This window comes from Protomyctophum parallelum (assembly GCF_964188405.1).
Source record: "Protomyctophum parallelum genome assembly, chromosome: 18".
In the NCBI taxonomy this organism is placed as follows: Eukaryota; Metazoa; Chordata; class Actinopteri; order Myctophiformes; family Myctophidae; genus Protomyctophum; species Protomyctophum parallelum.
In genome coordinates, this window is record NC_139716.1 from 26,489,781 (window position 1) to 26,511,822 (window position 22,042).

At 43.2% G+C, this 22,042-nt stretch overlaps 1 protein-coding gene across 7 annotated transcripts; it reads left to right on the forward strand.

Annotated features, from left to right (window-relative positions):
* Positions 1 to 3,839: 3,839 nt before the first annotated feature.
* hnrnpc (heterogeneous nuclear ribonucleoprotein C) lies at positions 3,840 to 21,958 on the forward strand. 7 transcript variants are annotated; one of them, XM_083788868.1, is made up of 10 exons: positions 3,840 to 3,970; positions 7,835 to 7,872; positions 10,834 to 10,879; positions 11,560 to 11,825; positions 16,321 to 16,396; positions 16,547 to 16,600; positions 17,638 to 17,795; positions 18,451 to 18,564; positions 19,255 to 19,412; positions 20,160 to 21,958. In XM_083788868.1, the coding sequence occupies exons 3-10, from the start codon at positions 10,875 to 10,877 to the stop codon at positions 20,256 to 20,258; spliced, it is 930 nt and encodes a 309-aa protein (XP_083644994.1). In that variant the 5' UTR covers positions 3,840 to 3,970; positions 7,835 to 7,872; positions 10,834 to 10,874; the 3' UTR covers positions 20,259 to 21,958. The 7 variants fall into 7 exon arrangements, with proteins under 7 accessions (XP_083644994.1, XP_083644992.1, XP_083644996.1 ...); XM_083788866.1 differs by having other exon boundaries at positions 7,835 to 7,868; XM_083788870.1 differs by having other exon boundaries at positions 7,835 to 7,868; positions 20,163 to 21,958.
* The last annotated feature ends 84 nt before the right edge of the window (positions 21,959 to 22,042 follow it).

The window sequence follows — 22,042 nt, forward strand, 5'->3', positions numbered from 1 at the left end:
CCCTACTCTGTCCCCTGACCCAACCCTACTCTGCCCCCTGCCCCAACCCTACACCTCTGTCCTCTGCCCCAACCCTACTCAGTCCCCTGCCCCAACCCTACTCTGTCCCCTGACCCAACCCTACTCTGCCCCCTGCCCCAACCATACACCTCTGGCCCCTGCCCCAACCCTACTCTGTCCCCTGCCCCAACCCTACACCTCTGTCCCCTGCCCCAACCCTACTCTGTCCCCTGCCCCAACCCTACTCTGTCCTCTGCCCCAACCCTACTCTGTCCCCTGCCCCAACCCTACACCTCTGTCCCCTGCCCCAACCCTACTCTGTCCCCTGCCCCAACCCTACTCTGTCCTCTGCCCCAACCCTACTCTGTCCCCTGCCCCAACCCTACTCTGTCCTCTGCCCCAACCCTACTCTGTCCCCTGCCCCAACCCTACTCTGTCCTCTGCCCCAACCTTACTCTGTCCCCTGCCCCAACCCTACTCTGTCCCCTGACCCAACCCTACTCTGTCCCCTGCCCCAACCCTACTCTGTCCCCTTCCCCAACCCTACACCTCTGTCCCCTGCCCCAACCCTACTCTGTCCCCTGCCCCAACCCTACTCTGTCCCCTGCCCCAACCCTACACCTCTGTCCCCTGCCCCAACCCTACTCTGTCCCCTGCCCCAACCCTACTCTGTCCCCTGCCCCAACCCTACTCTGTCCTCTGCCCCAACCCTACTCTGTCCCCTGCCCCAACCCTACTCTGTCCCCTGCCCCAACCCTACATCTCTGTCCTCTGCCCCAACCCTACTCTGTCCCCTGACCCAACCCTACTCTGTCCTCTGCCCCAACCCTACTCTGTCCCCTGCCCCAACCCTACACCTCGGTCCTCTGCCCCAACCCTACTCTGTCCCCTGCCCCAACCCTACTCTGTCCCCTGACCCAACCCTACTCTGTCCTCTGCCCCAACCCTACTCTGTCCCCTGCCCCAACCCTACACCTCTGTCCTCTGCCCCAACCCACTCTGTCCCCTGCCCCAACCCTACTCTGTCCCCTGCCCAACCCTACTCTGTCCCCTGCCCCAACCCTACTCTGTCCCCTGCCCCAACCCTACTCTGTCCTCTGCCCCAACCTTACTCTGTCCCCTACCCCAACCCTACTCTGTCCCCTGCCCCAACCCTACTCTGTCCCCTGCCCCAACCCTACACCTCTGTCCCCTGCCCCAACCCTACTCTGTCCCCTGCCCCAACCCTACTCTGTCCCCTGCCCCAACCCTACTCTGTCCCCTGACCCAACCCTACTCTGCCCCCTGCCCCAACCCTACTCTGTCCCCTGACCCAACCCTACTCTGTCCCCTGACCCAACCCTACTCTGTCCCCTGCCCCAACCCTACACCTCTGTCCCCTGACCCAACCCTACTCTGTCCCCTGCCCCAACGATACACCATAGTCACCATACTATAATAAAGAAATCACACTCGTGTGAAGTGAGGGGCGCTCTTATCATCATAGGCTACATCATCATACATCATCTCATTCCGGCCAATCACAATTTGTGCCCTCACTTTTGTCAAAACTGTCAAAACTGGCCATTCATTGTCGATGGCATTCAATGTTTGTGTTTGCACCATAGAGTATTAAAAGGATAGAGACTAAACTGGCGCGAAGCTCCGCCCCCTCCGCTATTCATGTCAGTGGAAGTTGCTCAGTGGCGTTTTGAAGCACCCGGAAGGCTGCCGGAAGTACCGTCTATTTCCGCATTTTTTCGCTGATTCAGCATTTGGACACCAAATTTTGATGTCCGGAAGTCCGGAAATGCGGAAGTGCAGCTGGGCTTTAACATTGGGCGCTCGGTTGCACGGGGTTTCCTCGTCAAGAATCCACGGGTCCGCCTGCAGTCCTTCCTCTTACCACTAGGGCCCAGCGCTTCAACATTGGAGGGCATAGCTGGCCCCTTGGTTTGCACACACTCAAAACTGGACATTCATTGTCAATGGCATTCAATGTTTGTGTTAGGACAATGTTTTTCTTTACACGAACCCTCGAAGCTGGACATAGGAGGGGCTATAGCGCCCCTCAACAAGGATGTTGTGAATGTAAAATTAATTACTTTTTAATTAGTCATTGACTCATTGGTATTAAAAAAAAAAAAAAAAAAGTGCCGCTCTTATCATCATACATCACATTCTGTGCTCAGCTGAGCACATATATACAGACATGCACAAATTAAGCTGTGCATAGGAGCCGGTCAAAAAATATTGTAAAGCATGCATCCAACTCACGGAAACATGACACATGCAGCAAAATGTACCAAACACATCACAAAAAATATAATGTACAAATTGATTGAATGCGAATGAATAAATAAATAAATAATAAAAGTTTAAACTTTCAATTTGTTCTTCGACATAAACATGACGAAAGTTGATGGTCCAAACAAACTTTCTTTTTGTTTTGTTTTGATACAATTTGCTGTGAAATTTTGTCCTTTTATTTGTCAAAGTTGCATGTTTTTGTGCTACATTATTTTGCAAACTTGATCTACCACTTAGACAAGACAAGGATCAAGGACAAACGAATATCGCTCTGCCTATTCAATTTGAATGTAAACGTGTACAGTCAGTCAATGATTAATAATAATAACATCTGACATTATCATCTGTCTTGAGTGAGTTTGTGTGTGCGCGTGTCTAGTCTGCGACCTGCGTACAATAAGCACGTTTGCATGCTATTTACTATTACTATTTGAATTTTCTTGAGAAAAAATGATGCAACATCGATGAAATGTGACATAGCTCTGTTTACAAAATGCGGTATCAACTGTTGTTAGTATACTTTATACTGTATACTTGTATATACTTTATAATGTATACTTTCCCCATTTTCAAGTGTTTTTAAAATGTGACACTTCATTTCTTTGGCAATGTAAACCTATGTTTTCTCATGCCAATAAAGCTCCTTTGAATTGAAGTGAATGAATTGCATGCATGCGCGCGTCGGCATGCGCGTGCCCGCACATGCGCACGTGCTGTGCGTGGTTGTTGTCCGCCTTGATTGACTTGCGTGTCCACCAATCCACGAAAGGAATGTCTCGCTCAGGCTTTGGAACATCCAACCAGAGATCAGTATTCCCGATGGGCGTGATTCGTTGCATAGTGTTGCCATATCCGCTTATTATAAGCGAAAATGGGTTTGTTTTTTTCTGTACAGTTACTTGTAAATATTGCGGGTTGTGGCGTTTTTGGGGGGCTTAATAGTTTCTAAATTGTAGTTGATGACTTTGGGCTTGTTTCATAATGTTTTTAAACCAGTGATTCTCACACATTTTCATGTGAAGGACCTCCAGATGAATGTAGGCTATTTGTCCAACTAGGACCCTACATCTAAAACAAAGTGTGCCAATAAGAGGCAGGATTACATACAATATTTGTGTTGTTAAAATGTTTCAAGGAATACTTCCACATTTTGTGCACCTTTCTAAACTAACATTGTTATATGGAACATATAACCTCGAACTGCACCTTTTTAAACAAAAATTTGTTATGGTAGTTTAGGCCTAACTTACTACAGGGAAAACATGCACGTGTTTCTATTTGTTTTACTCTTTGATTGATCTTTATTATATCCCTTTGTTTGCTGTGCTTGCTGTGTTTTTGTTGATTTGCATGTCATGTTATCTATATATGCTGCTGCGGAAGCCAAACAAAAATAAGTTTTACTCTTATACCTGTACACAAGATGTAACAAATTAAAGAACAATCTTGAACCTTGAGGCTACTTTTGGGCTTGTTTTCATGGTCCTGGTTGCTTATTTCTCTCACACAATCTGGCAGTGTTGCCTGCCAGTTGCTGGACGCGTTGGACGGTTGGACGACGCCATTTCGTGGTTAGCTTAGCTGGTTTCAAGGTGATGGTATCAGACAATTGACTCGGATATTAACCTACACAAGTAAAAACAACGGTTGAATTTTACTCATTTTTAATAGTAAGCTCCCGGTGAGTATTTTTAACAGAGAGATTTTTTTTCCCCTATTTTTATTTTTTATTTTTTTTATTTTTCTGACTTTGAACCATCTTTGGGATTTTTTTGATTTTATTTTTAATGTATTTTTCTGGCTGGTATTCTCACTGACACTGTGTTTGGCTTTTATAGTGGCGTACATTTTGTGATTCGGCTGGTGGCGATTGTAATTAGTTTACAGCTTCCACAACAAGCGACACACGTCTTTTGCCTTGGTTTTTTTCCTCTCGAATAAGACATTTTAAACCTGGTATTTTTCAGGGTTCACACTACAGTATGAGCGTATTTGATTGTTTGTGGTCGTGTTTTTAACGAGGTGGAAAAGATCGAATCGAAGATCGTTCTTTTCTGGACAGAATGATAGGTGGTGCTTTTTCTGGAAATCCGTTTTTAAAAGGCTTTTTATTGTCATTCTTTGTTTTACCCCCACCAGTAACCTGATTTTACGGCCGTTTGAAGTTGGCTGCTAAAGATGTGTTTTTCGTATTTTCTTGGTAATCTTCAGACAGTAAACGTTATGTCCCTGGCCTGACAAGTGATGTTTTTTCCGATGGAGAGAGAGAGAGAATGGGGGCGTTTTCATGAAGCAAGCATACAGCTCTGTTTTGGCGTGTTGTGCTGCCATAGACTGATGCTATAATATTGGGAGTTTCAAGTTTGTATATCTGGTGAATATCTATGATAATCATTAAAGTCATGATCTGCAGATTAAGAAACTCATGTTGCATCCATACCTGTTTGTTCTGCATACTGCTTAGCCTAAAAAAGCCAAGGCTGGTGCATAGTTTTTTGTTTGTTTGTTTGTAATTAAAATGAATTAATGGACTATAAATTCGCCTAGTTTTGGCCATTAACCCAGGGAAGGGCGGCTCGATCTTAACTGTCTTTCGTGAATGATCACTTTGTATTCCCATCTATCTATTCTATGCAATGATTTTAGTCCAGTTGTGGGAATTATGTGGTGTGGCTGTTTCTCAGTGGGTCTTCTTTATAAACCTCTTTGACTCCCAAGTGTCTGGCCTTGGGGGAAAAGATCCTTACTGTTCTTGCCTGGGGTCTGCTGCAGGGGGAAAAGATAAATGTCCCTCTCCAGCAGACCATCAAAATGTGTAAGATCTCTGGTGTCCATATGTACATTACATTAGTAGTACTAGTATTACAACCACAGCTCAAATCCGTAGGCTCTCACCTTAATAGCCATATTATGCCACATGGTGTGGTGTTTTCATCAAAGTGCCTATACTCCTAGCCCCGCTCGGAACCCTACATAAAGTTTCTGACATTTGGATGACTTTACATGTAGGGTCCCATCCCATCTCCCACACAAAATGGAATACAGACGTACATACGTTCGGAAATGGTCGTGCTGCGTTTTATTGATGGGGGTTAGATGTTTCAAAATAAGCATATAGGAGCTATAGGAGACAATGGAAACGTCAGAATTTTCCTTTGGTGCATAAGCCGTTAAGTATTTTTAATCTGTCTTTGACCGTTTTGGCACCTGAAATTCTCCATTCCTTCCTTGACTTCCTTATTGACATCCCATTGTACCGCCTCCAGCACAGACATAGCCCCTCTCGGAACCCCGTGGGTCAGCCCAATCGATTCGTGCCGAACCGGGCTACTCGTGGGGTCCCTGTGCGTAACTGTGTTTTCGTATGTAAATGTTAGAACGCGGACATAAATATCGTTGGATACGTTGTGTCTGTGCCGTTTGAGGGCTTCTTTTCGTTTGAGTTATTCTGAATGTGTGAACTATAAGTACCTATAAATACCGCTGCGAATTCTCCTGTGCTGCGGAAGCCGTTAAGTATTTTTAATCTTTGTTTGACCGATTTGGTCGCTTTGATTCTTCTTTTCCTGCCTTGTTTATTGACATCCAATTGTACCGCCTCCCGCTGCGGGGTTGGCTTGTGCCGCTGTGCGTGGCTACGTTCCTGCCTCTGATCTGCTCTGTCATAGCTCACCAGCTAGCCAGATAGGCGGTACAATGAGGTGTCAATAAACAAGGAAGGAATAGAAGAATCAAAGCGACCAAATCGGTCAAACAAAGTACTTAACGGCTTCCGCGGCACAGGAGAATTCGCAGCGGTATCTATAGGTACTTATAGTTCAGACATTCAGAAGCCCTCAAACGAACAAAAGCCCTCAAACAGCGCAGACAGGACGTCTCCGACGTATTTATGTTTATTTATGTGTGCGTACCACGTGGCAGGGTAGAGGTGGAATAGGACCCCATGGCTACTGGGTCTCCAAAATGTCAGAAACTTCAGTACCATTGGGTTCTGACTTGTAGGGCTAGCACAGACAGTGGCTAGCTGCACGTTCCTGCCTCTGATCTGCTCTGTCGCAGCTAGCCACTGTCGGTGCTGTAGGCAGTACAATGGGATGTCAATAAAGAAGGAAGGAAGAGAGCATTTCAGAGCTGCCAAAACGGTCAAATACAGATTAAAAATACGGCTTCTGCGCCAAAGGAAAATTCTCTGATGTTTCCGTTGTCTCCTATAGCTCCTAGTCCTATATGCTTCTTTTGAAACATCTAACCCCCATCAATAAAGTGCAGCACGACCATTTCCGAACGTATGTATGTCTGTATTCCATTTTGCGTGGGAGAGATGGGACGGGACCCTACATGTAAAGTAATCCAAATGTCAGAAACTTTACGTAGGGTTCCGAGCGGGGCTACTATACTCCATGAGTATACCCACACACCCACACCACATAGCATGGGTGACCCTGGTGCAAATCAGAAACCAAAATCGGAACATGAAAGAAAGAGAGAAGAAAATGAAAGGAAACCCATCAACTTGACCCAATAATACCGGGAAAGCATCTGATGTGTCATTTTAGATTTTAGTGGGGTGGTGGATATAAAAAAATGGAAGATAATACAAGCTCACAGCGTGCAGCACCCTGCGAGCTGTTTGTACATCTGATCATTTTGAACATGAAAATCTTGAAAGTGTGAGAACTAACTAAAGGCATTTGTGGAATGGGCCTCGGGTCAGACTGGGAAATATTAGCCAGCTGAATGAGCTCCCTGACATTGAACAAGATCTGTTGCTTTTTGTCTGCCCTTTAGTTTCTTTTATGTAGTTCACTCCTGATAACATTATTTTGTATGGCCTCATTGCCCTGGTAATATACAACAAATCATAGAGCTAACTCTATGGTATATTGTTACTTTAAAAGTCACAAGTGAAACAAAAGTGCACACATTCTGCAGGTCGCTGAGGTCCTGTGCTCTTATGATTTGAGTTTATTTGAAAACTTAATTTAAAATAAAATAATTAACCATTAATAAAATTGACAAACAATACTTTTAGCTGGCCAATAAAGGCCAATAGGCCATGCTGTTTATTTTCTGCCCTGAAAACAGCCAAAATATAAAGGTATAAATGTATAGGGCATTTTATGTTTTTCTTAGTTTTTTCTTTTGTTGCAGCGTCAATAAACTATATCTTTCTCAAAATGTATAATTAAATAATTCAGTATTATTTTTGGTTAGCAGCAGCACTTCCATTTGAGTTGACCTCTTAACCCTAGTTTGAATACTATCCTGCAGTATATAGTGAGCTAAAGAATACATAATGTGCTTTATAAAACTATTTCTGAATTTATGGTTCAAAGGTCTGAATTGAGACAGATTGACTGAGTGTTTCTACCAGGGGAACAGATGGTGACGACTTAATAAGTCATAAGTCTGTACTATTTCTTTGAAACTCACCATGACCCACATGTCCATCCCTGGTACTGCAGGTATGCTGACACATTCAGGTCATCTTTGGCAAAGGCCTTATTTTCTAATGTCACTTTTTTTTGTGTTTCCCCTTCTTTAGTTTTTGAAGCAGATTTTTTGCGCAGCAACAAATCGTAAGTTGGTCTCTCAACCCCCACCCCCTCCTATTTTTTTTCATCCGTCTTTCTTTTTATTAATTTTTTTACATTTCAGATCTGCTTTGCCCCCATGTGAACTAGCCTGATTTCCTTCTAGATTCCCCAACACAAACTAGCATGTAGTGTTTTTTTTCTTCTTTTCTTTGTGTTGTGATGCAATCAAAACAAATGTTTTCTTAACTGCCGTTTTAGATTTAGTTACCTTATAATAGACCCTCCCTCTTCTTCCTGGGTGACTATTACGGTGGCCCTATCAGTGTATAGAAAGCTGTATATTAAGACTTAGTAAGTATAAAATAACACTATCAAAATATATGATATATTAGAAAAAAGACTTCTCCCACAAACAATACAGTTTAAACATTTTCCTTTAAGCACTTAACTAATCTTATCACTGTGCACTCACAATGCTTTTTCCATACTGTACATGAATACACAGTTGAATTCACCAGCATAAGGCGGACAGTAAAGTGTTACCATGAATCTCTTGATGTTGATTACTGAAAATGAAAACAATTATTTGCTTTTTAATTAACACCCCATGCTCTGTGATTAAGGAATGTGTCCTTGGAATGTGATTGGCTGTGTGCATGGGGATATTGTGGAATATACATACACACACACACACACACACACACACACATTAAATTATCTGTCTTTTAAAAAGGATTATTACTCTCTTACTGATAGTACAATTTTTGCTATCAACTATCTGGATGGGAGTTATATTAGGCCCACATAAGAATACCCAATCTGTGTATCACATTCCTTCTATCCTACAGCAGGGGTCTTCAACACGAGTCAGTCCGGGACCCCTAGGGGTCCTCAGTTACTACGGGGTGCTGGAAAATCATACTTTTTTCCCCCTTTTTTTACATTTTCTGAAACCCTAGCATCCCTATTCTGAGGGGTAAACTTTCTGTAAATAGCAGATCTACAAGCTTTTAGAACTGCTATTTTCAGCAAACTAGTTTGGTATAGAGGGGAAAAGGAGCAAACCCAGTATACCGTAGAGTCAACGGTGAAGTTTCCTAGTTAGTACTTAGGGTGTAAGTGGTTTAAATTTCTGAAAATACATATTAACACAAATCAAACATATTAATGTCAACAATGAATTGATGCTGATGATAGTGCTGTCAAACAAGTCTATGAAATCTATGAAAAAGTTTAATCTGCTACTACATAGCAGATATATACAGTATAGGGGGGGGGGTGTCTCTGCTTCATCTCTCTCTCAGCTATAAGGGGTCCTTGGCCTGGAAAACGTTGAAGACCCCTGTCTTGTATAAATACACAGTCCCCTGTGCCAGTGATGCATCCAATCTGTGTTCCCAAGCATTAAACTATGAATTCTAGAGTCTCTTAATTTAACTCCTGACGGTTAATTTAAGACTCATGGTATTTACTGTCCACCCGGCACCGCACCAATGAATTTCTTGAATGAATACACTGCATGCCGCAGGCTACTACACCATACTGTGGAGTCCCATGATGAGACAGATGCCGTATCTGTAGCCCCAGCTTTGCCAGGCTAGATACCCCATGAGTTACACAAGCAATCACAAACGATATCACAAACATAACCTCTTAGATTATTCATCAGTGCATAAAGACATGTTTTTAAGGCTAAATGAATGCTTAATTGATATGGTGTGCTGAAAAGGGAAGATCTATCAGCTCGCAATGTGTCGTCAGGCGACGAGTTTGCAGAATTCATGCTTAATAGCCTATATCAAATTCACACCACCATAGACAATGCATGGAACCTGGGAATTAGGTGGGAAAGCCTTTGTCTGTCTTTTTCATTTCCCCAGGGAAGCAAACCTTTAACCCCAATGAGTTACACAAGCAATCGCACGCATAAGGCTGGCAGTGCCATGCTCTGCCCAGGTAGGGAGGGCATCACATCTCTTAAACGGTAGCATTATCCTCATACCATAGGGACAAGGCCAAAATACTGGCTCAGACTTCAGGTTTCTCTTTGGAGAGATTATCCACTCAAAGTTAAACCTGACATTGTCAATAGTTTTTGTTCTAGTGTGAACATTGTTCACAATTATAAACATTCATGAGTGCTCTGCAGTACTTAATACCTGCCCCCTGTGAGCACATCCAGTGTGTATATCTGCTGTCATGTGGCCATGGGATGAAAACAACCCGCCAAATCATGTAGAGGAGATGAGAGCATTAACCACGGGCTTAGATAAACAATGTGATCTCCTTCTGGAAACAAGTGCCCAGAGAGAGATGGAGAGATTATAGGTCACAGTTTAGAGTTGGGAGCAGTGTTTTTTTTTAATGGCCGTAGCGGCATGCATGGTTTTCATTGTACGAGACGGTGTTGCTTGGTGAAAATAGTCTGATTGGCTATTTAATCTATTTTATATATGACATTAACAGTCTATATGCATTCAAAAAAGATACATACAATACATTCACGCACAGACATGCATACACACACGCGAGCCGTTCTCTTAAAATAATATGTATAGTATGAGATATTCACTTTTCAGCACAAATGTCTTAAAATTGTATTTTCAGTCCAATGTAGACAATGTATCTATAGGCTTTGCGACAGCATGGGTTTTGAAAGTGTTTTACTGTCAATTTTTTGTCCGTTTAGGCCCAGCTGCTTTATCACTGTCATTCAATATTTTATACTATTGTGATAACACATATGTGTCCCCAACAGGTTTTTGTGTGGTGTCCCCTGTTTTTTCTCCCCTCTTTTACATCCTGGCACATTCCCAACTTTGTTAACAGAGGTAGTTTTACATTAAATCCCTCTAGGAGTAAAAAATACAACACATTTTGTTTTGTAGCTGTACTACAGTAGTTTTCACCCATAGTGACTATACAGCTCCCACAGTGGCCAATCATTGAGCCTCCCTCCCGCCCCCAGGATCAGGGGGGACATTAACAACACTCTTCTCTCCAACAGAGGCAGGCAGGCAGACCTCCACCGCCAACTCTACAGACACAATGGAGTGAGTGATGGCAATTTCAAACCCCAAACACACAGTATATTGTTCTGTAATACTACTATTATCGTAGGCTACTATGTTTCAAAAGCTGAAATATTACATAACGATGACACCATTAAAAAATATTTGTGTATACTAATTTAATTTGCTCATTGTCAGTACTTTATCTTAAAACCCAATGACACAGGCCTGTTTAAGATAAAGGTGTTAAAGATAAAGTATATTGTAACATGTATTTTTCATCCTATTGCATCAAATATATTAACATAGCCTATTGTAAAGTATGGGAATGCACATTAACAAAAAGTGTATTTATAGCTGTGGGTGTTTGCTGTAAGTGTGACATGTACTGTATTAGTTCTCTGAAATAAATGCTGTAGCCTACCTGACAATTTGTCATCTTGTCAGGAGCCTTTGCAAGTTTATTGATATGTTCAACACAGAATAGCAATTATTTGTGATTTACCTAAAGCATAAGGCATTATGTGCATTGAAAATAATCATATACTGACATACTAAAAGTATACAAATATTTTAAAATACATAATGTAACATGTTTATGGGCAGAATTAAAAGTTGTTACAAGGCAACTCAGCTGAGCTTCATCGAGGATTCATATAATAAACAAAAAAATACTCATCTCTATCTCCTCTCCTCCTTTCTCCCCACCCCTTTTTTCCCAGTTGGTCCTCCTCCACCGCCGCTGACTTGGCCAGCAACGTGACCAACAAGACGGACCCGCGCTCCCTCAACTCTCGTGTCTTCATCGGCAACCTCAACACGCTGCTGGTCACCAAGAACGACGTGGAGGCCATCTTCTCCAAGTACGGGAAGATCGTGGGCTGCTCCGTGCACAAGGGCTTCGCCTTCGTCCAGTTCGCCAACGAGAGGAACGCCCGCACCGCCGTGGCCAACGAGGACGGACGCATGATCGTGGGACAGGTGCTAGGTGAGTGAGTTTGAGTTGTGTAGTGGTTCTCAAACCTTTTCATGTCAAGGACCCCCAAAATGATGCTCATTGGCCTGCCGAACCCCCATTTGAAAATATATGCCCTCCCCATAAGAGAAGATTTGTATGGCTCTAGCAGTGATTTTCAACCATTTTCATTTCAAGGGCCCCCCATACTGTACAAATCTGCTATGTAGTAGCAGATTAAACTTTTTCATAGTTAATGGCATTTCTATCTCTGGGGCCCCAATGTATATTGAAAAATCAAAGTTAATTTAACTCTGAGAGTGTACAATTGGACCCATTAGGGTCCATTTGGTTCCATTTGTACACTCAGTTACAGACCCATAAGGGTCCATTTGGTTCCTAACTATCATTTAGCTGGGGACCCCCTGGAACTCCCTCAAGGACCCCACTTTATGTGTGTACATGTGTGGTTGGACTAATAATAATAATCTTTATTGTCCCAAAGGATATTCATCTTCACAGGTCTGTTCAACACCAACAACAAAAACAGCACATAGTACAGAAAAACATAACACCAAGAAAAACATGAGTTCCCCACTGTGTACAGAACCATCCTATCGGCGGGGCAGTTTGTTTAATGCTGTGATGGCTGAGGGGACAAAACTCCTACTGAAACAAACCTTTTTCCAGGGTAAGGTTCTGTATCTTTGTCCTGATGGCATGAGGTTGAAGAAGCGATACAGGGGATGATCAGTGTCACGTGATATTGAGAGTGCTAGCCGTGTGATGGCATTATTGTTCATATCAGAATGTGTTGGAAGTCCGATAATCTTGGAAGGAATACGGGTAATACTGAAAAGTTTGTTTCTGTTAGGCATGGGTAGTATGCGGAAACATGCGGAACAGAACAGGTTGAATAATGCTTTTGTACAATAATAAAAGAAGATCAGGAGCAACAGATCATGATCTTAACTTGCGGATTACATGAAGTCTTTGCTGAAAATGTGACTGGATAGATGTAATATGTTGATCAAACCTAAGTCTATTGTCCAGGGTGAGTCCAAGATATGTGAAACTGGCAAACTGTTCTACTGTCTTACCGTTAATGAGGAGTGGGTTAAGTCCAGTGTGGGTTGTTTCAATGACCAGTTCTTTTGTTTTGTCCACATTCAACTCTAAATAGTTGTCAGTGCACCACTGTGTAAAATGAGAAATGGTGTTCTGATAGACCGTAATAGAGTTATTGTCATGGAGCAGTCCGAGAATAGCAGTATCATCAGAGTATTTAAAATATGTGATGTTGCTGGGTGAGGGGCTAAATGATGGCAGAATGATGTTTAGGATCAATCTTTCCAGGCATTTCATCATTATTGATGTTAATGCTACGGGTCTATAGTGGTTAGGTTCTGAGGTGGCGGGTTTCTTGGGTACCGGTATGATGGTGGATGTTTTCCAGGGGGTGGGTACGGATGCTGTCCTGTAGGATTCCCAGAAGATGGAGTGAAGGATGGGGGAGAGCTCCATGGCACAGAGCTTGAGCAACTTTGCCGAGATGCCATCCGGCCCTGGTGCCTTGCCAGGCTTACACCTGGCCAGCAGCTGTCGTACTCGTACCTGCTCCTCTGTGAAAGGGGGATGCGACGGCTCCTGAAAGGGGAGGGCTCCCAACAGTTCCTCAGTCCTCACAGACAGCAGAGTAGTCGTGACTGTCAAACCGTTTGTAAAAAGTGTTCTGAGTATTTGCAAAGGTGGTAGGATCTGGAGTTGTGCAGTTCTTTTGTCTTGTCTCACCACCAGTTAGGATTTTTACTTTATTGAAGGCTTGTTTTGTGTTCATGTTTTTAAACTCCTCCTCCATATTATTTTTGTATTTGAGTTTGGCCTTAAGAATATCATTCCTAATTTGCCTGTCAATTATTTTGAGGGCGGCCCAGTCCTTGCGTTGATTCAAAACTTGATGTAATCGGTGATCACGGAGACCTGTCGTCCAGGACGCCTTCAAAGACGTCCCAGTCCGTGCAAGCCATGGTGCAAGCCAGAGAGCCCTGCAGCTGCGTAGTTGCGTCCTCCGTCCACTGAGGGGCGCAGTAGGTCTGCGGTTTGGACCGCTTCAGCTCCGGTTTGTAGTGTGGAAGCAGAAACACTGTGTTGTGGTCCGAGTCTCCCAGTGGAGGATGCGCTCGAACACTAAAAGCACTGCTCTGGATTCGATTGCTGTGTGATGGTCATAAGACAAAACAGTAGGTGAGCAGAGAGTAATTCTGCCTGTAGACCGAAAGCCTTTTGGCTGAAAAGTAGATATTTCCCGATGCTGGAGACTGGGGGTTCAAATAATCCAGGCTTGACTTCTGACATTGTTTGATGCGTGCAACACCAAAAGGGTACGTGATACATAGCCCTACAAGCAGAACCCAATGCTACTGAAGTTTCTGACATTTTTTAGACCCAGAGCATTGGGTCCTATTCCACCTCCACCCTGCCACCGGGTACGCACACATATATATCGTAAACAACTTCGGATAAGTCCTTCTGCGCTCTTTCAGGACTTTTTTTTCCGTGTGAGGGCTTCTGAATGTGTGAACTTTAAGTACCTATAAATACCGCTGCGAATATCTCCTGTGGCGCGGAAGCCGTTAAGTATTTTTCTTTGTTTGACCGATTTGGTCGCTTTGATTCTTCTCTTCCTTCCTTGTTTATTGACACCTCATTGTACCGCCTATCTGGCTAGCTAGTGGCGCTATAGCTATGACAATTCAATTCAATTCAAAGGGCTTTATTGGCATGAGAAAACATACGTTTACATTGCCAAAGCAGAAAGAACAATACAACAATACAGCAATACACTGACACGAAAACGCGTATTCTGGGCGGAGTCACCACCCCCAGGGTAAGTTGAGTGTAAGTTGTGATTTGCTCTCGTTCACTGCAATGCAATTTGCGGCATTTCCAAAACAATATTGCGCAGAGTAGCGATTATCAAACGTATTTGCAATGCCATACGTTGAAAGATCTGTTGCCCGTGGACAAGGCACGTTACCTCCGCAAGTTAGATATTATCGGCATAGATGTTTGTCCGTATGTGATTAAGGATTGGAAAAAGTTGCATTGGCAGCCATAGAAAATTCTGCCCAGGGTAAAAAACCGGATGTGACGTTTTTGGGCGTTCTTGTCTTGTTTCGTGTCAGTGTAATACAATCAATACAAAAATTATGTACATTTGAAGGTCAGAATCTTCAATAGATCAAATTCTATGTACCCAGGTCACTCGATGCAGGTATAGTGCAGGAATATACACAATGCTTAGTCTTTAGGGTGGTTGTGTTCCATTTGATATCCTTCTCCTATCGCAGCAACTCACAAATCTTGCTGCTGTGTTTGCACATTGTTGTACTTCGCCCAGCAGATATGGGATTTTTTTGTCATTGGTCATGTTTTCAAAATCTCTGTGTGTGGTTGTAATCAGTGGGAAGTATGTGTCTCTGATGTCTTGGTACAATGGACAGATGGTTAGGAAGTGTAGCTCGGTTTCCACTTCATTTTGTGTGCAGTGAGTGCATAGTCTGTCTTCTCTTGGGATACACGTCTGCCTATGACGGCCTTTCTCGATCGCGAGACTGTGCTCACTGAGTCTGTACCTACAGTTAAGATTTTTCTTTGTTTTGGGTCGGTCACGGTGCTCAGGTATTCTGCCACTGTGTATTCTCTGTTTAGGGCCAGATAGCATTCTAGTTTACTCTGCTTTTGTGTTGCTTCTTTCCAGTGTGTCAGATAGTTTTCCTTTTGCTGTTTTATCATTTGGTTTAGTCCAATGGGTTTTCTATCTCGTGGCTCTGTTTGTGTTTGTGCCCGGAGTTCCAGGGCCAGGTGGCTGAGGGGGCATCTCTCTAGAGTTTCACTGTGTGTGAGTGCCTTGTTATGGAGTGCCTCTAGGTCACTTTCTTTTAGGTGGTTGTAGAACTTAAGTGCTCTCTTTTTTATTTTGATTATATGACAGAGCAGATCAGAGGCAGGGACGTAGCCGGCACAAGCCAACCGCACACCGGGAGGCGGTACAATAAACGGTAAACAAACAAGAAGAAATAAAGCGACCAAATCGGTCAAACAAAGATTAAAAATACTTAACGGCTTCCGCGCCACAGGAGATATTCGCATATACTTATAGTTCACAAATTCAGAAGCCCGCAAAGGAAAACAGGCCGTCAAACGGCGCAGATACGATGTTACGGAGCATATTTATGTCCGCGTTCCAAAATTCCCATACGAAAATATAGTTATGAACAGCGACCCTACATAAAACTCATCCAAATTTCAGAAAAGCGGAGGGTTCCGAGAGGGCCTACGTGATACAGTGGGTCACCCTCATCAGCCTTTTATATTTGTATGCTAACTAGACCGGGAAAGACAGTAGGAGTGAAGCAAATGCCTTCTTCACTTGAGCACAAAAATAACACATGCACGCACACACACACTCACTGACTGACTGACTGACTCATAACATTAATTGGAATTTCTCACTTCTCTCTCTCAGACATCAACCTGGCAGGTGAACCAAAGCCCCACAGATCAAAGACAGTGAAACGGTCCGCGGGAGACATGTACAGCAGGTGTGTTTTCATCGTGGCATTTTTTTGATCATCATTTCTAGTAAGGTTGCATGCATGCATGTGCAGTATGTGACTGTGTGTACTGTACATTGCTTTAGTTGATCCTCCTACAAACATGTCATCTACTTATCTGTCTTTTTCTGTGCACAGCAGTCCCGGCTCATTTGAGCTGGACTACGACTTCCAAAGAGATTACTATGACAGGTGAGTTATACATTGTATTTTCTTGCTTTCTTAACACGCATAAGTGTGTACGCGTGCATGTGTATACACACACACACGCACATACGCACACACACACACACACACACACACACACACACACACACACACACACACACTCTTTAATGAATGAATATATAGGTAAAGGTGCACACAGAAATGTTGCTAAACATTCAGCGAAGGTCAGAGACTACATTCCAGGGAATCTCTGTATGTAGTGTATGTGTGCAGCATGTATGTAGCCTATGTATGAATGTATCATCCACTCCACACACTTGACACTTGCTGGGTGTATTGCTGAGAACCTACAGTATAAGCATGTGCAGTGGTGATTTTGACAGCAAATTTAGATTTTAGTTTTAGTCATATAGTCTCTTGAAATGAATAGTTTTCATTTAGTTTTAGTCACATTATAGTCACCTGGAATGTTTTAGTCTTTTAGTCGACTAAATATAAGATTTTAGTCAACTAAATCTACGGTTGATTTACTTGATGGTGTCGTAATGGCTGATTTTACACTTGCTGAAAATAGCCGTTCTACAAGCTCACAATGCGTCACAGCGCCATGTGTTGTGAGCTTGTAGATCGACTATTTTCAGCATGCAACCAAGAGTAAAATTACTTGTCTTTTACTTATACTGGATCTCTTCTCCACTAGTCCCTTCCTAACATTTTAGTGTAGTTTTTATTTGTTGAGGGAAAATGATGACTAAAGCTAAGACTAATAGTCTTAGCTTTAGTCACCATAGCTTAATTTTCATTTAGTTTCCATTTCATTTTCGTCAGTGAAGAAAGGTAGTCAACGAACATTTTTCAACACTGGTGTATTGCTGAGAACCTTTGAGCATGTGCAGTGTGTAGATTTAAGTTATTTGGTCAGAAAGAAACGGCCAGATCCGAACGACAGGCATGTGTGCATCCATCCATCGTCCTTGTTGTGCCTCTCCATCTTTTTAGGGTGTACACCTACCCGTCACGCATCCATCCATCATCCTTGTTGTGCCTCTCCATCTTTTTAGGGTGTACACCTACCCGTCACGCGTTCCTCCGCCTCCACCTCCTCTCTCGCGGGCCGTCATCCCCTCCAAGCGTCCCAGAGTCAGTCTGAGTGGCGGGGGCGGTCGACGCAAAACGAGTTTCACTTCCTCTAAGAGCAGCCAGAGGACCTCCCGTGCAAGTAGGACACATGCACGCAGCACTCTAACACACACACACACACACACACACACACACACACACACACACTCCTCCAGCCAGAGGACCTCATAATTAATAATGCACGATATAATCTGTAACATATCGAAATCGGCCATATCGTTTTCACAGATATTGATGACACAATAATAATGTGACCGTCAATGGCTCTGTCGCCTTTATTTTGTGTCTTTCTTATGTTTGAAGGCAGCATCATCCGTATAATATTAGAATCGGTTAGAATCGGTATTGGCAGATATGACCCTGCAAATAATCGGAAAATCGGATATCGGTCATAATTTCATAATCATGCACCCGTTTCAAACAAACACTAATTATTATGACAGCATTAGGGAGTTCCAACCGCGCCTCAAGCCTATGGCAGGCCAGTCTGGTGCATCTCAGAGGCAGAGACAGGTTGCAGGAGGAAGGAAGGCGTACGTTGTCTCTTATTTACTTGCACCCTGATAATAAAATAAGGGCTTAAACTGTCCGAGTTGCTCCAGTGCCTTCCTTCCTCCCACTAATTATTATGAGTCATAATAATTATCAACTCACTAATTATTATGAGTTATAATAATTAGTGTTTGTTTGAAATCTATCTGTTGGACTGACTGATTGTCTTCCTCTCGCCACAGTGAAGGTGGATGACCTGCAGACCATTAAGAGAGAGCTGACCCAGATCAAACATAAGGTGGACTACCTGCTGGAGAGCCTGGAACACATGGAGAAAGACCACAACAAGAAGTCAGGTAGGCATGCAGGCACTTTACTTGCAGGCAGGAACTGTATGCGGGCATTAAATTAATTTAGCTCCTGTGCCACTAAAATGTGTGACGCCCTACCAACGGCCATTAAGAAATGTGAATCCCTAGACTCCTTCAAAACCGCTCTCAAAGAGCACTTAATTGCGGGTGGCTTCAATTCGAAACTGGCCCCTGAAGAAATAAAAACGTAGCAGTATCGTAGTATAGTAACGTATAATAACGTAGTATCATTAATCCACAAAATCCCAGAGGATAGCACTTTAAAGGCATTACTGAAAACACTTATTTACAACGTAGTCTAGTAGTAGTTCTGATGAATTAAAAATGGTGGACCCTGTTGTAAACAAGTGTAATGCTTAATCATGGTGTCGTGCACAGTAACAGTTTTGTATTGACTTGTGCTTTCGTTTGAAATGTACCCATTCTGCATACTGTGAAATAAAAATGTCAATCAGTCAATCAAGTCCTCGATGGAAATAAACAAATTGACAGGGGAAATGACATGCATAATGCATGCAATATATACTGTAGGTCTCCAGCAGAAAATGTATGCTTAGCGGCCAGAACCTCTAGTGTAGCAAAAGCTGTGTCCACATCATGACATGTACGGAAGAGACTGCTTCTCCTCCGTACTATTCTCTTCCTCTTATCCCCTACCATTTCCTCTCCCTACAGAACAGAAGAGCCAAAAGCCAGAGCCGGGGGAGGTGTCTCCCCTCCACTCCTCCACATCCAGCAAGAAGGAGGACAGCCTGAAGAGGGACAGAGAGAGGGACAGAGAGGACCTCCTGAACGACTCGGAGGAGGAGGGAGATCTGTTGGAGGAGGAAGAGGTGAGTGGGGGGTTGCAGAGGGTAAAGGAGCCAGGCTCGCAATCAATGAACCTTGAAGCAGGGATTTGTACTCAAGTGTATCTGTAGTGTAGTGTAGTGTTTCACAGAAAACATGTCCTATGTATAACAGAGCTATGGTGATAGCATTAAATCCTTGGTTTAAGTTGGTTATCATACCACAAATTGGCAGAGTGACGTACACTTGTGTGGGACCGAGAAACTGTTCACTAGATGTGACTGTGAAAAAATAAGGAGGCAGACTAGAGAGATGCATGGCTTCTCATACAAAGTCTTCTCGAGCTATGGGAAAATGTACTGTAGCAGCCACTGTACTTGCACTGCCACCTACTGTCCATAGGTTGGACTGAGCACCCTGCAAATCAACTTAACTTTACTGTCTTGTCACATCAGGTGTATAAGAGTGTGTGACATTTTTCAGTGCAAGTTATAATGTATCAAATAGCGCTACGAGCTTGTAGATCTGCTATTCTTTTGAAAAATCGTGAAAATGTTTTTAACTCAAATATTTGCTTCTGGGGGTCCCTGGTACAAAATATGTTCAGATGGGGGTCAGTGGCCCAATACATATCATTTTGGGGGTCATTGACATGAGGTTTGACCACCACTGATACAGAAACATAGGTTTTCAGAAAATTGTCAGGATTTACAAGATATTGTTCAAAAAGTCACAGCGCTCTGGTCAAGGCGGTCGTGTTCACACACTGACACCTGCCCTCTCTTACCTAGCAGGTGAAGAGTAGAGGGAGAGAGGAAGAGGAGGAAGAGGAGGGAGAGCAGGAGGAAGGCGAGGATGATGGAGATAGCATCAACGGAGAAGACCCCTAAACACCACACCTAACACAGACAGACACACACACAGGCACACACACACACACACACACACACACACGCAAACGTGTTGCATAGGATTGTATTCACACACCATACTGCGGTCATTTTTTTATTTGATTGGACACATTTCCACAATTCGGTGTGTTGTAGCTCATCTCTCCCATTCATCCTCAAACACACTCACACACAGACACACAAATACGTCAAATATATGTTCGTCCTTCTATATCTTCATCTTACTTTATCTTTGCTTCTTTCATACTTTTGTTAACCATCACCCTTTTCTGCCACTGGAGAGATGCAAAAATCCCAGAATGGTACATTTACGCAAATTGTCATTTAGTTTGGGCTGAACGTATATAGCTCATGAAATCCTTTTATCATTCACACTAAATCAGCATTTCCACCACACGCTTGGCTTGAATAGCTTGGCTTGAGTGTAATTGTGCCCTGGTATAATCTCACGTCTACACAGAGAGTTACATTTTAAACGGCTTGAACCGTATTCTGGGGGCAAAGATTCAACAAAGATAGCGAATCTACAAGTTTGTAGATCAGCATTATTATTTAGTTTTTAGCAAAGATATCGTGTATAGGGGAACAATAAGTGGTAGCCTAGTATAGACCTGTGGTCAACTAAGTAAAAGCATACAGGGTTTAAGTGCTTAACCCGACACTTCAGCAGCACATCAGGTGATTTGAGTAAATACCTCCTACCCGCACCCCATACCCTGCACTTGAAGCTATGGTAATGGGCTATATGCACACAGAAAAAAGCCGTTTCCACACGTCTAGGCGCAGCAGTTTTCCGCTCAGAGCTGGCGTCTCTTCCTGGTTTTTAGACAGCTGGCCGCTGGCAGTTTTCTGCTCAGAAAACTGCCGGCGGCCAGATTCGGCCTAAGTGTGGAAACGGCGTAACTATTCCTACTTCCGGGCTGCTTCCCTACTCAGTGTTACCGATGATACTAATTAAGGCTCTGTTCCATTTAGTGTGCCGTGCACTCAAAACGTTTTAATAACCTTAATGGGTTACGCCCTACAGGTCCATTTGGTTCCATTTTGAAAACTCTCAGAGTTACACACCCATATGGGGCCATTTGGAACCCACTCAAGGACACTTTGAGACACACTGGTGTAGCAGAGTGTTTCCAGTGAGCCAACATGCAACAATAGCAGCACCCTGACTCTGTTTGACCAGAATGGAACAGTTCATTAGTAGTATCGGTAACGCCTATATCCAAAATGGCGTGTGCATAGAGTATAGAGCCCATTGGCACATGATTGGAGGCTGCACCTGGTGGATACTGAGGTCTTCTGTAAAAACTGCCTCGTAGCCTCCAGCAGATGGCAGTGTAACATCACTTCACTCATAATAGGACACAAGGACATTTTTTACTGTTGGTTGGGCAATGTTTTTTTTTTAACTGTTCAGCATGGCAAATAAATAATATAAGCCTGTGCAAGAAAACAACATGGGATTATGCAACTGTGCTCAATTGCTCTGAAATGATTCACTTTTCATTCATTGCTATACTGTTGTTAGGCTGTGAGGCGTTGTGACCTTAACTGACCTTGACTTGTGTAACGCTGTACCGCCCGCTCCATGTTTGTTGGTTTCTGTTTAGTGTGTTGCATTTATGTTTGTCATTTGACTGCACTTGGTGAGTTTGAATAAACATGTTTTCCAAGCCGGATCACAGCACCTGTTTCTCTGAATCTAGAATGCCTATGTGCGTGCAGGAACATAAAACCTATATTCAGCTGGCTATGGCCGTTTT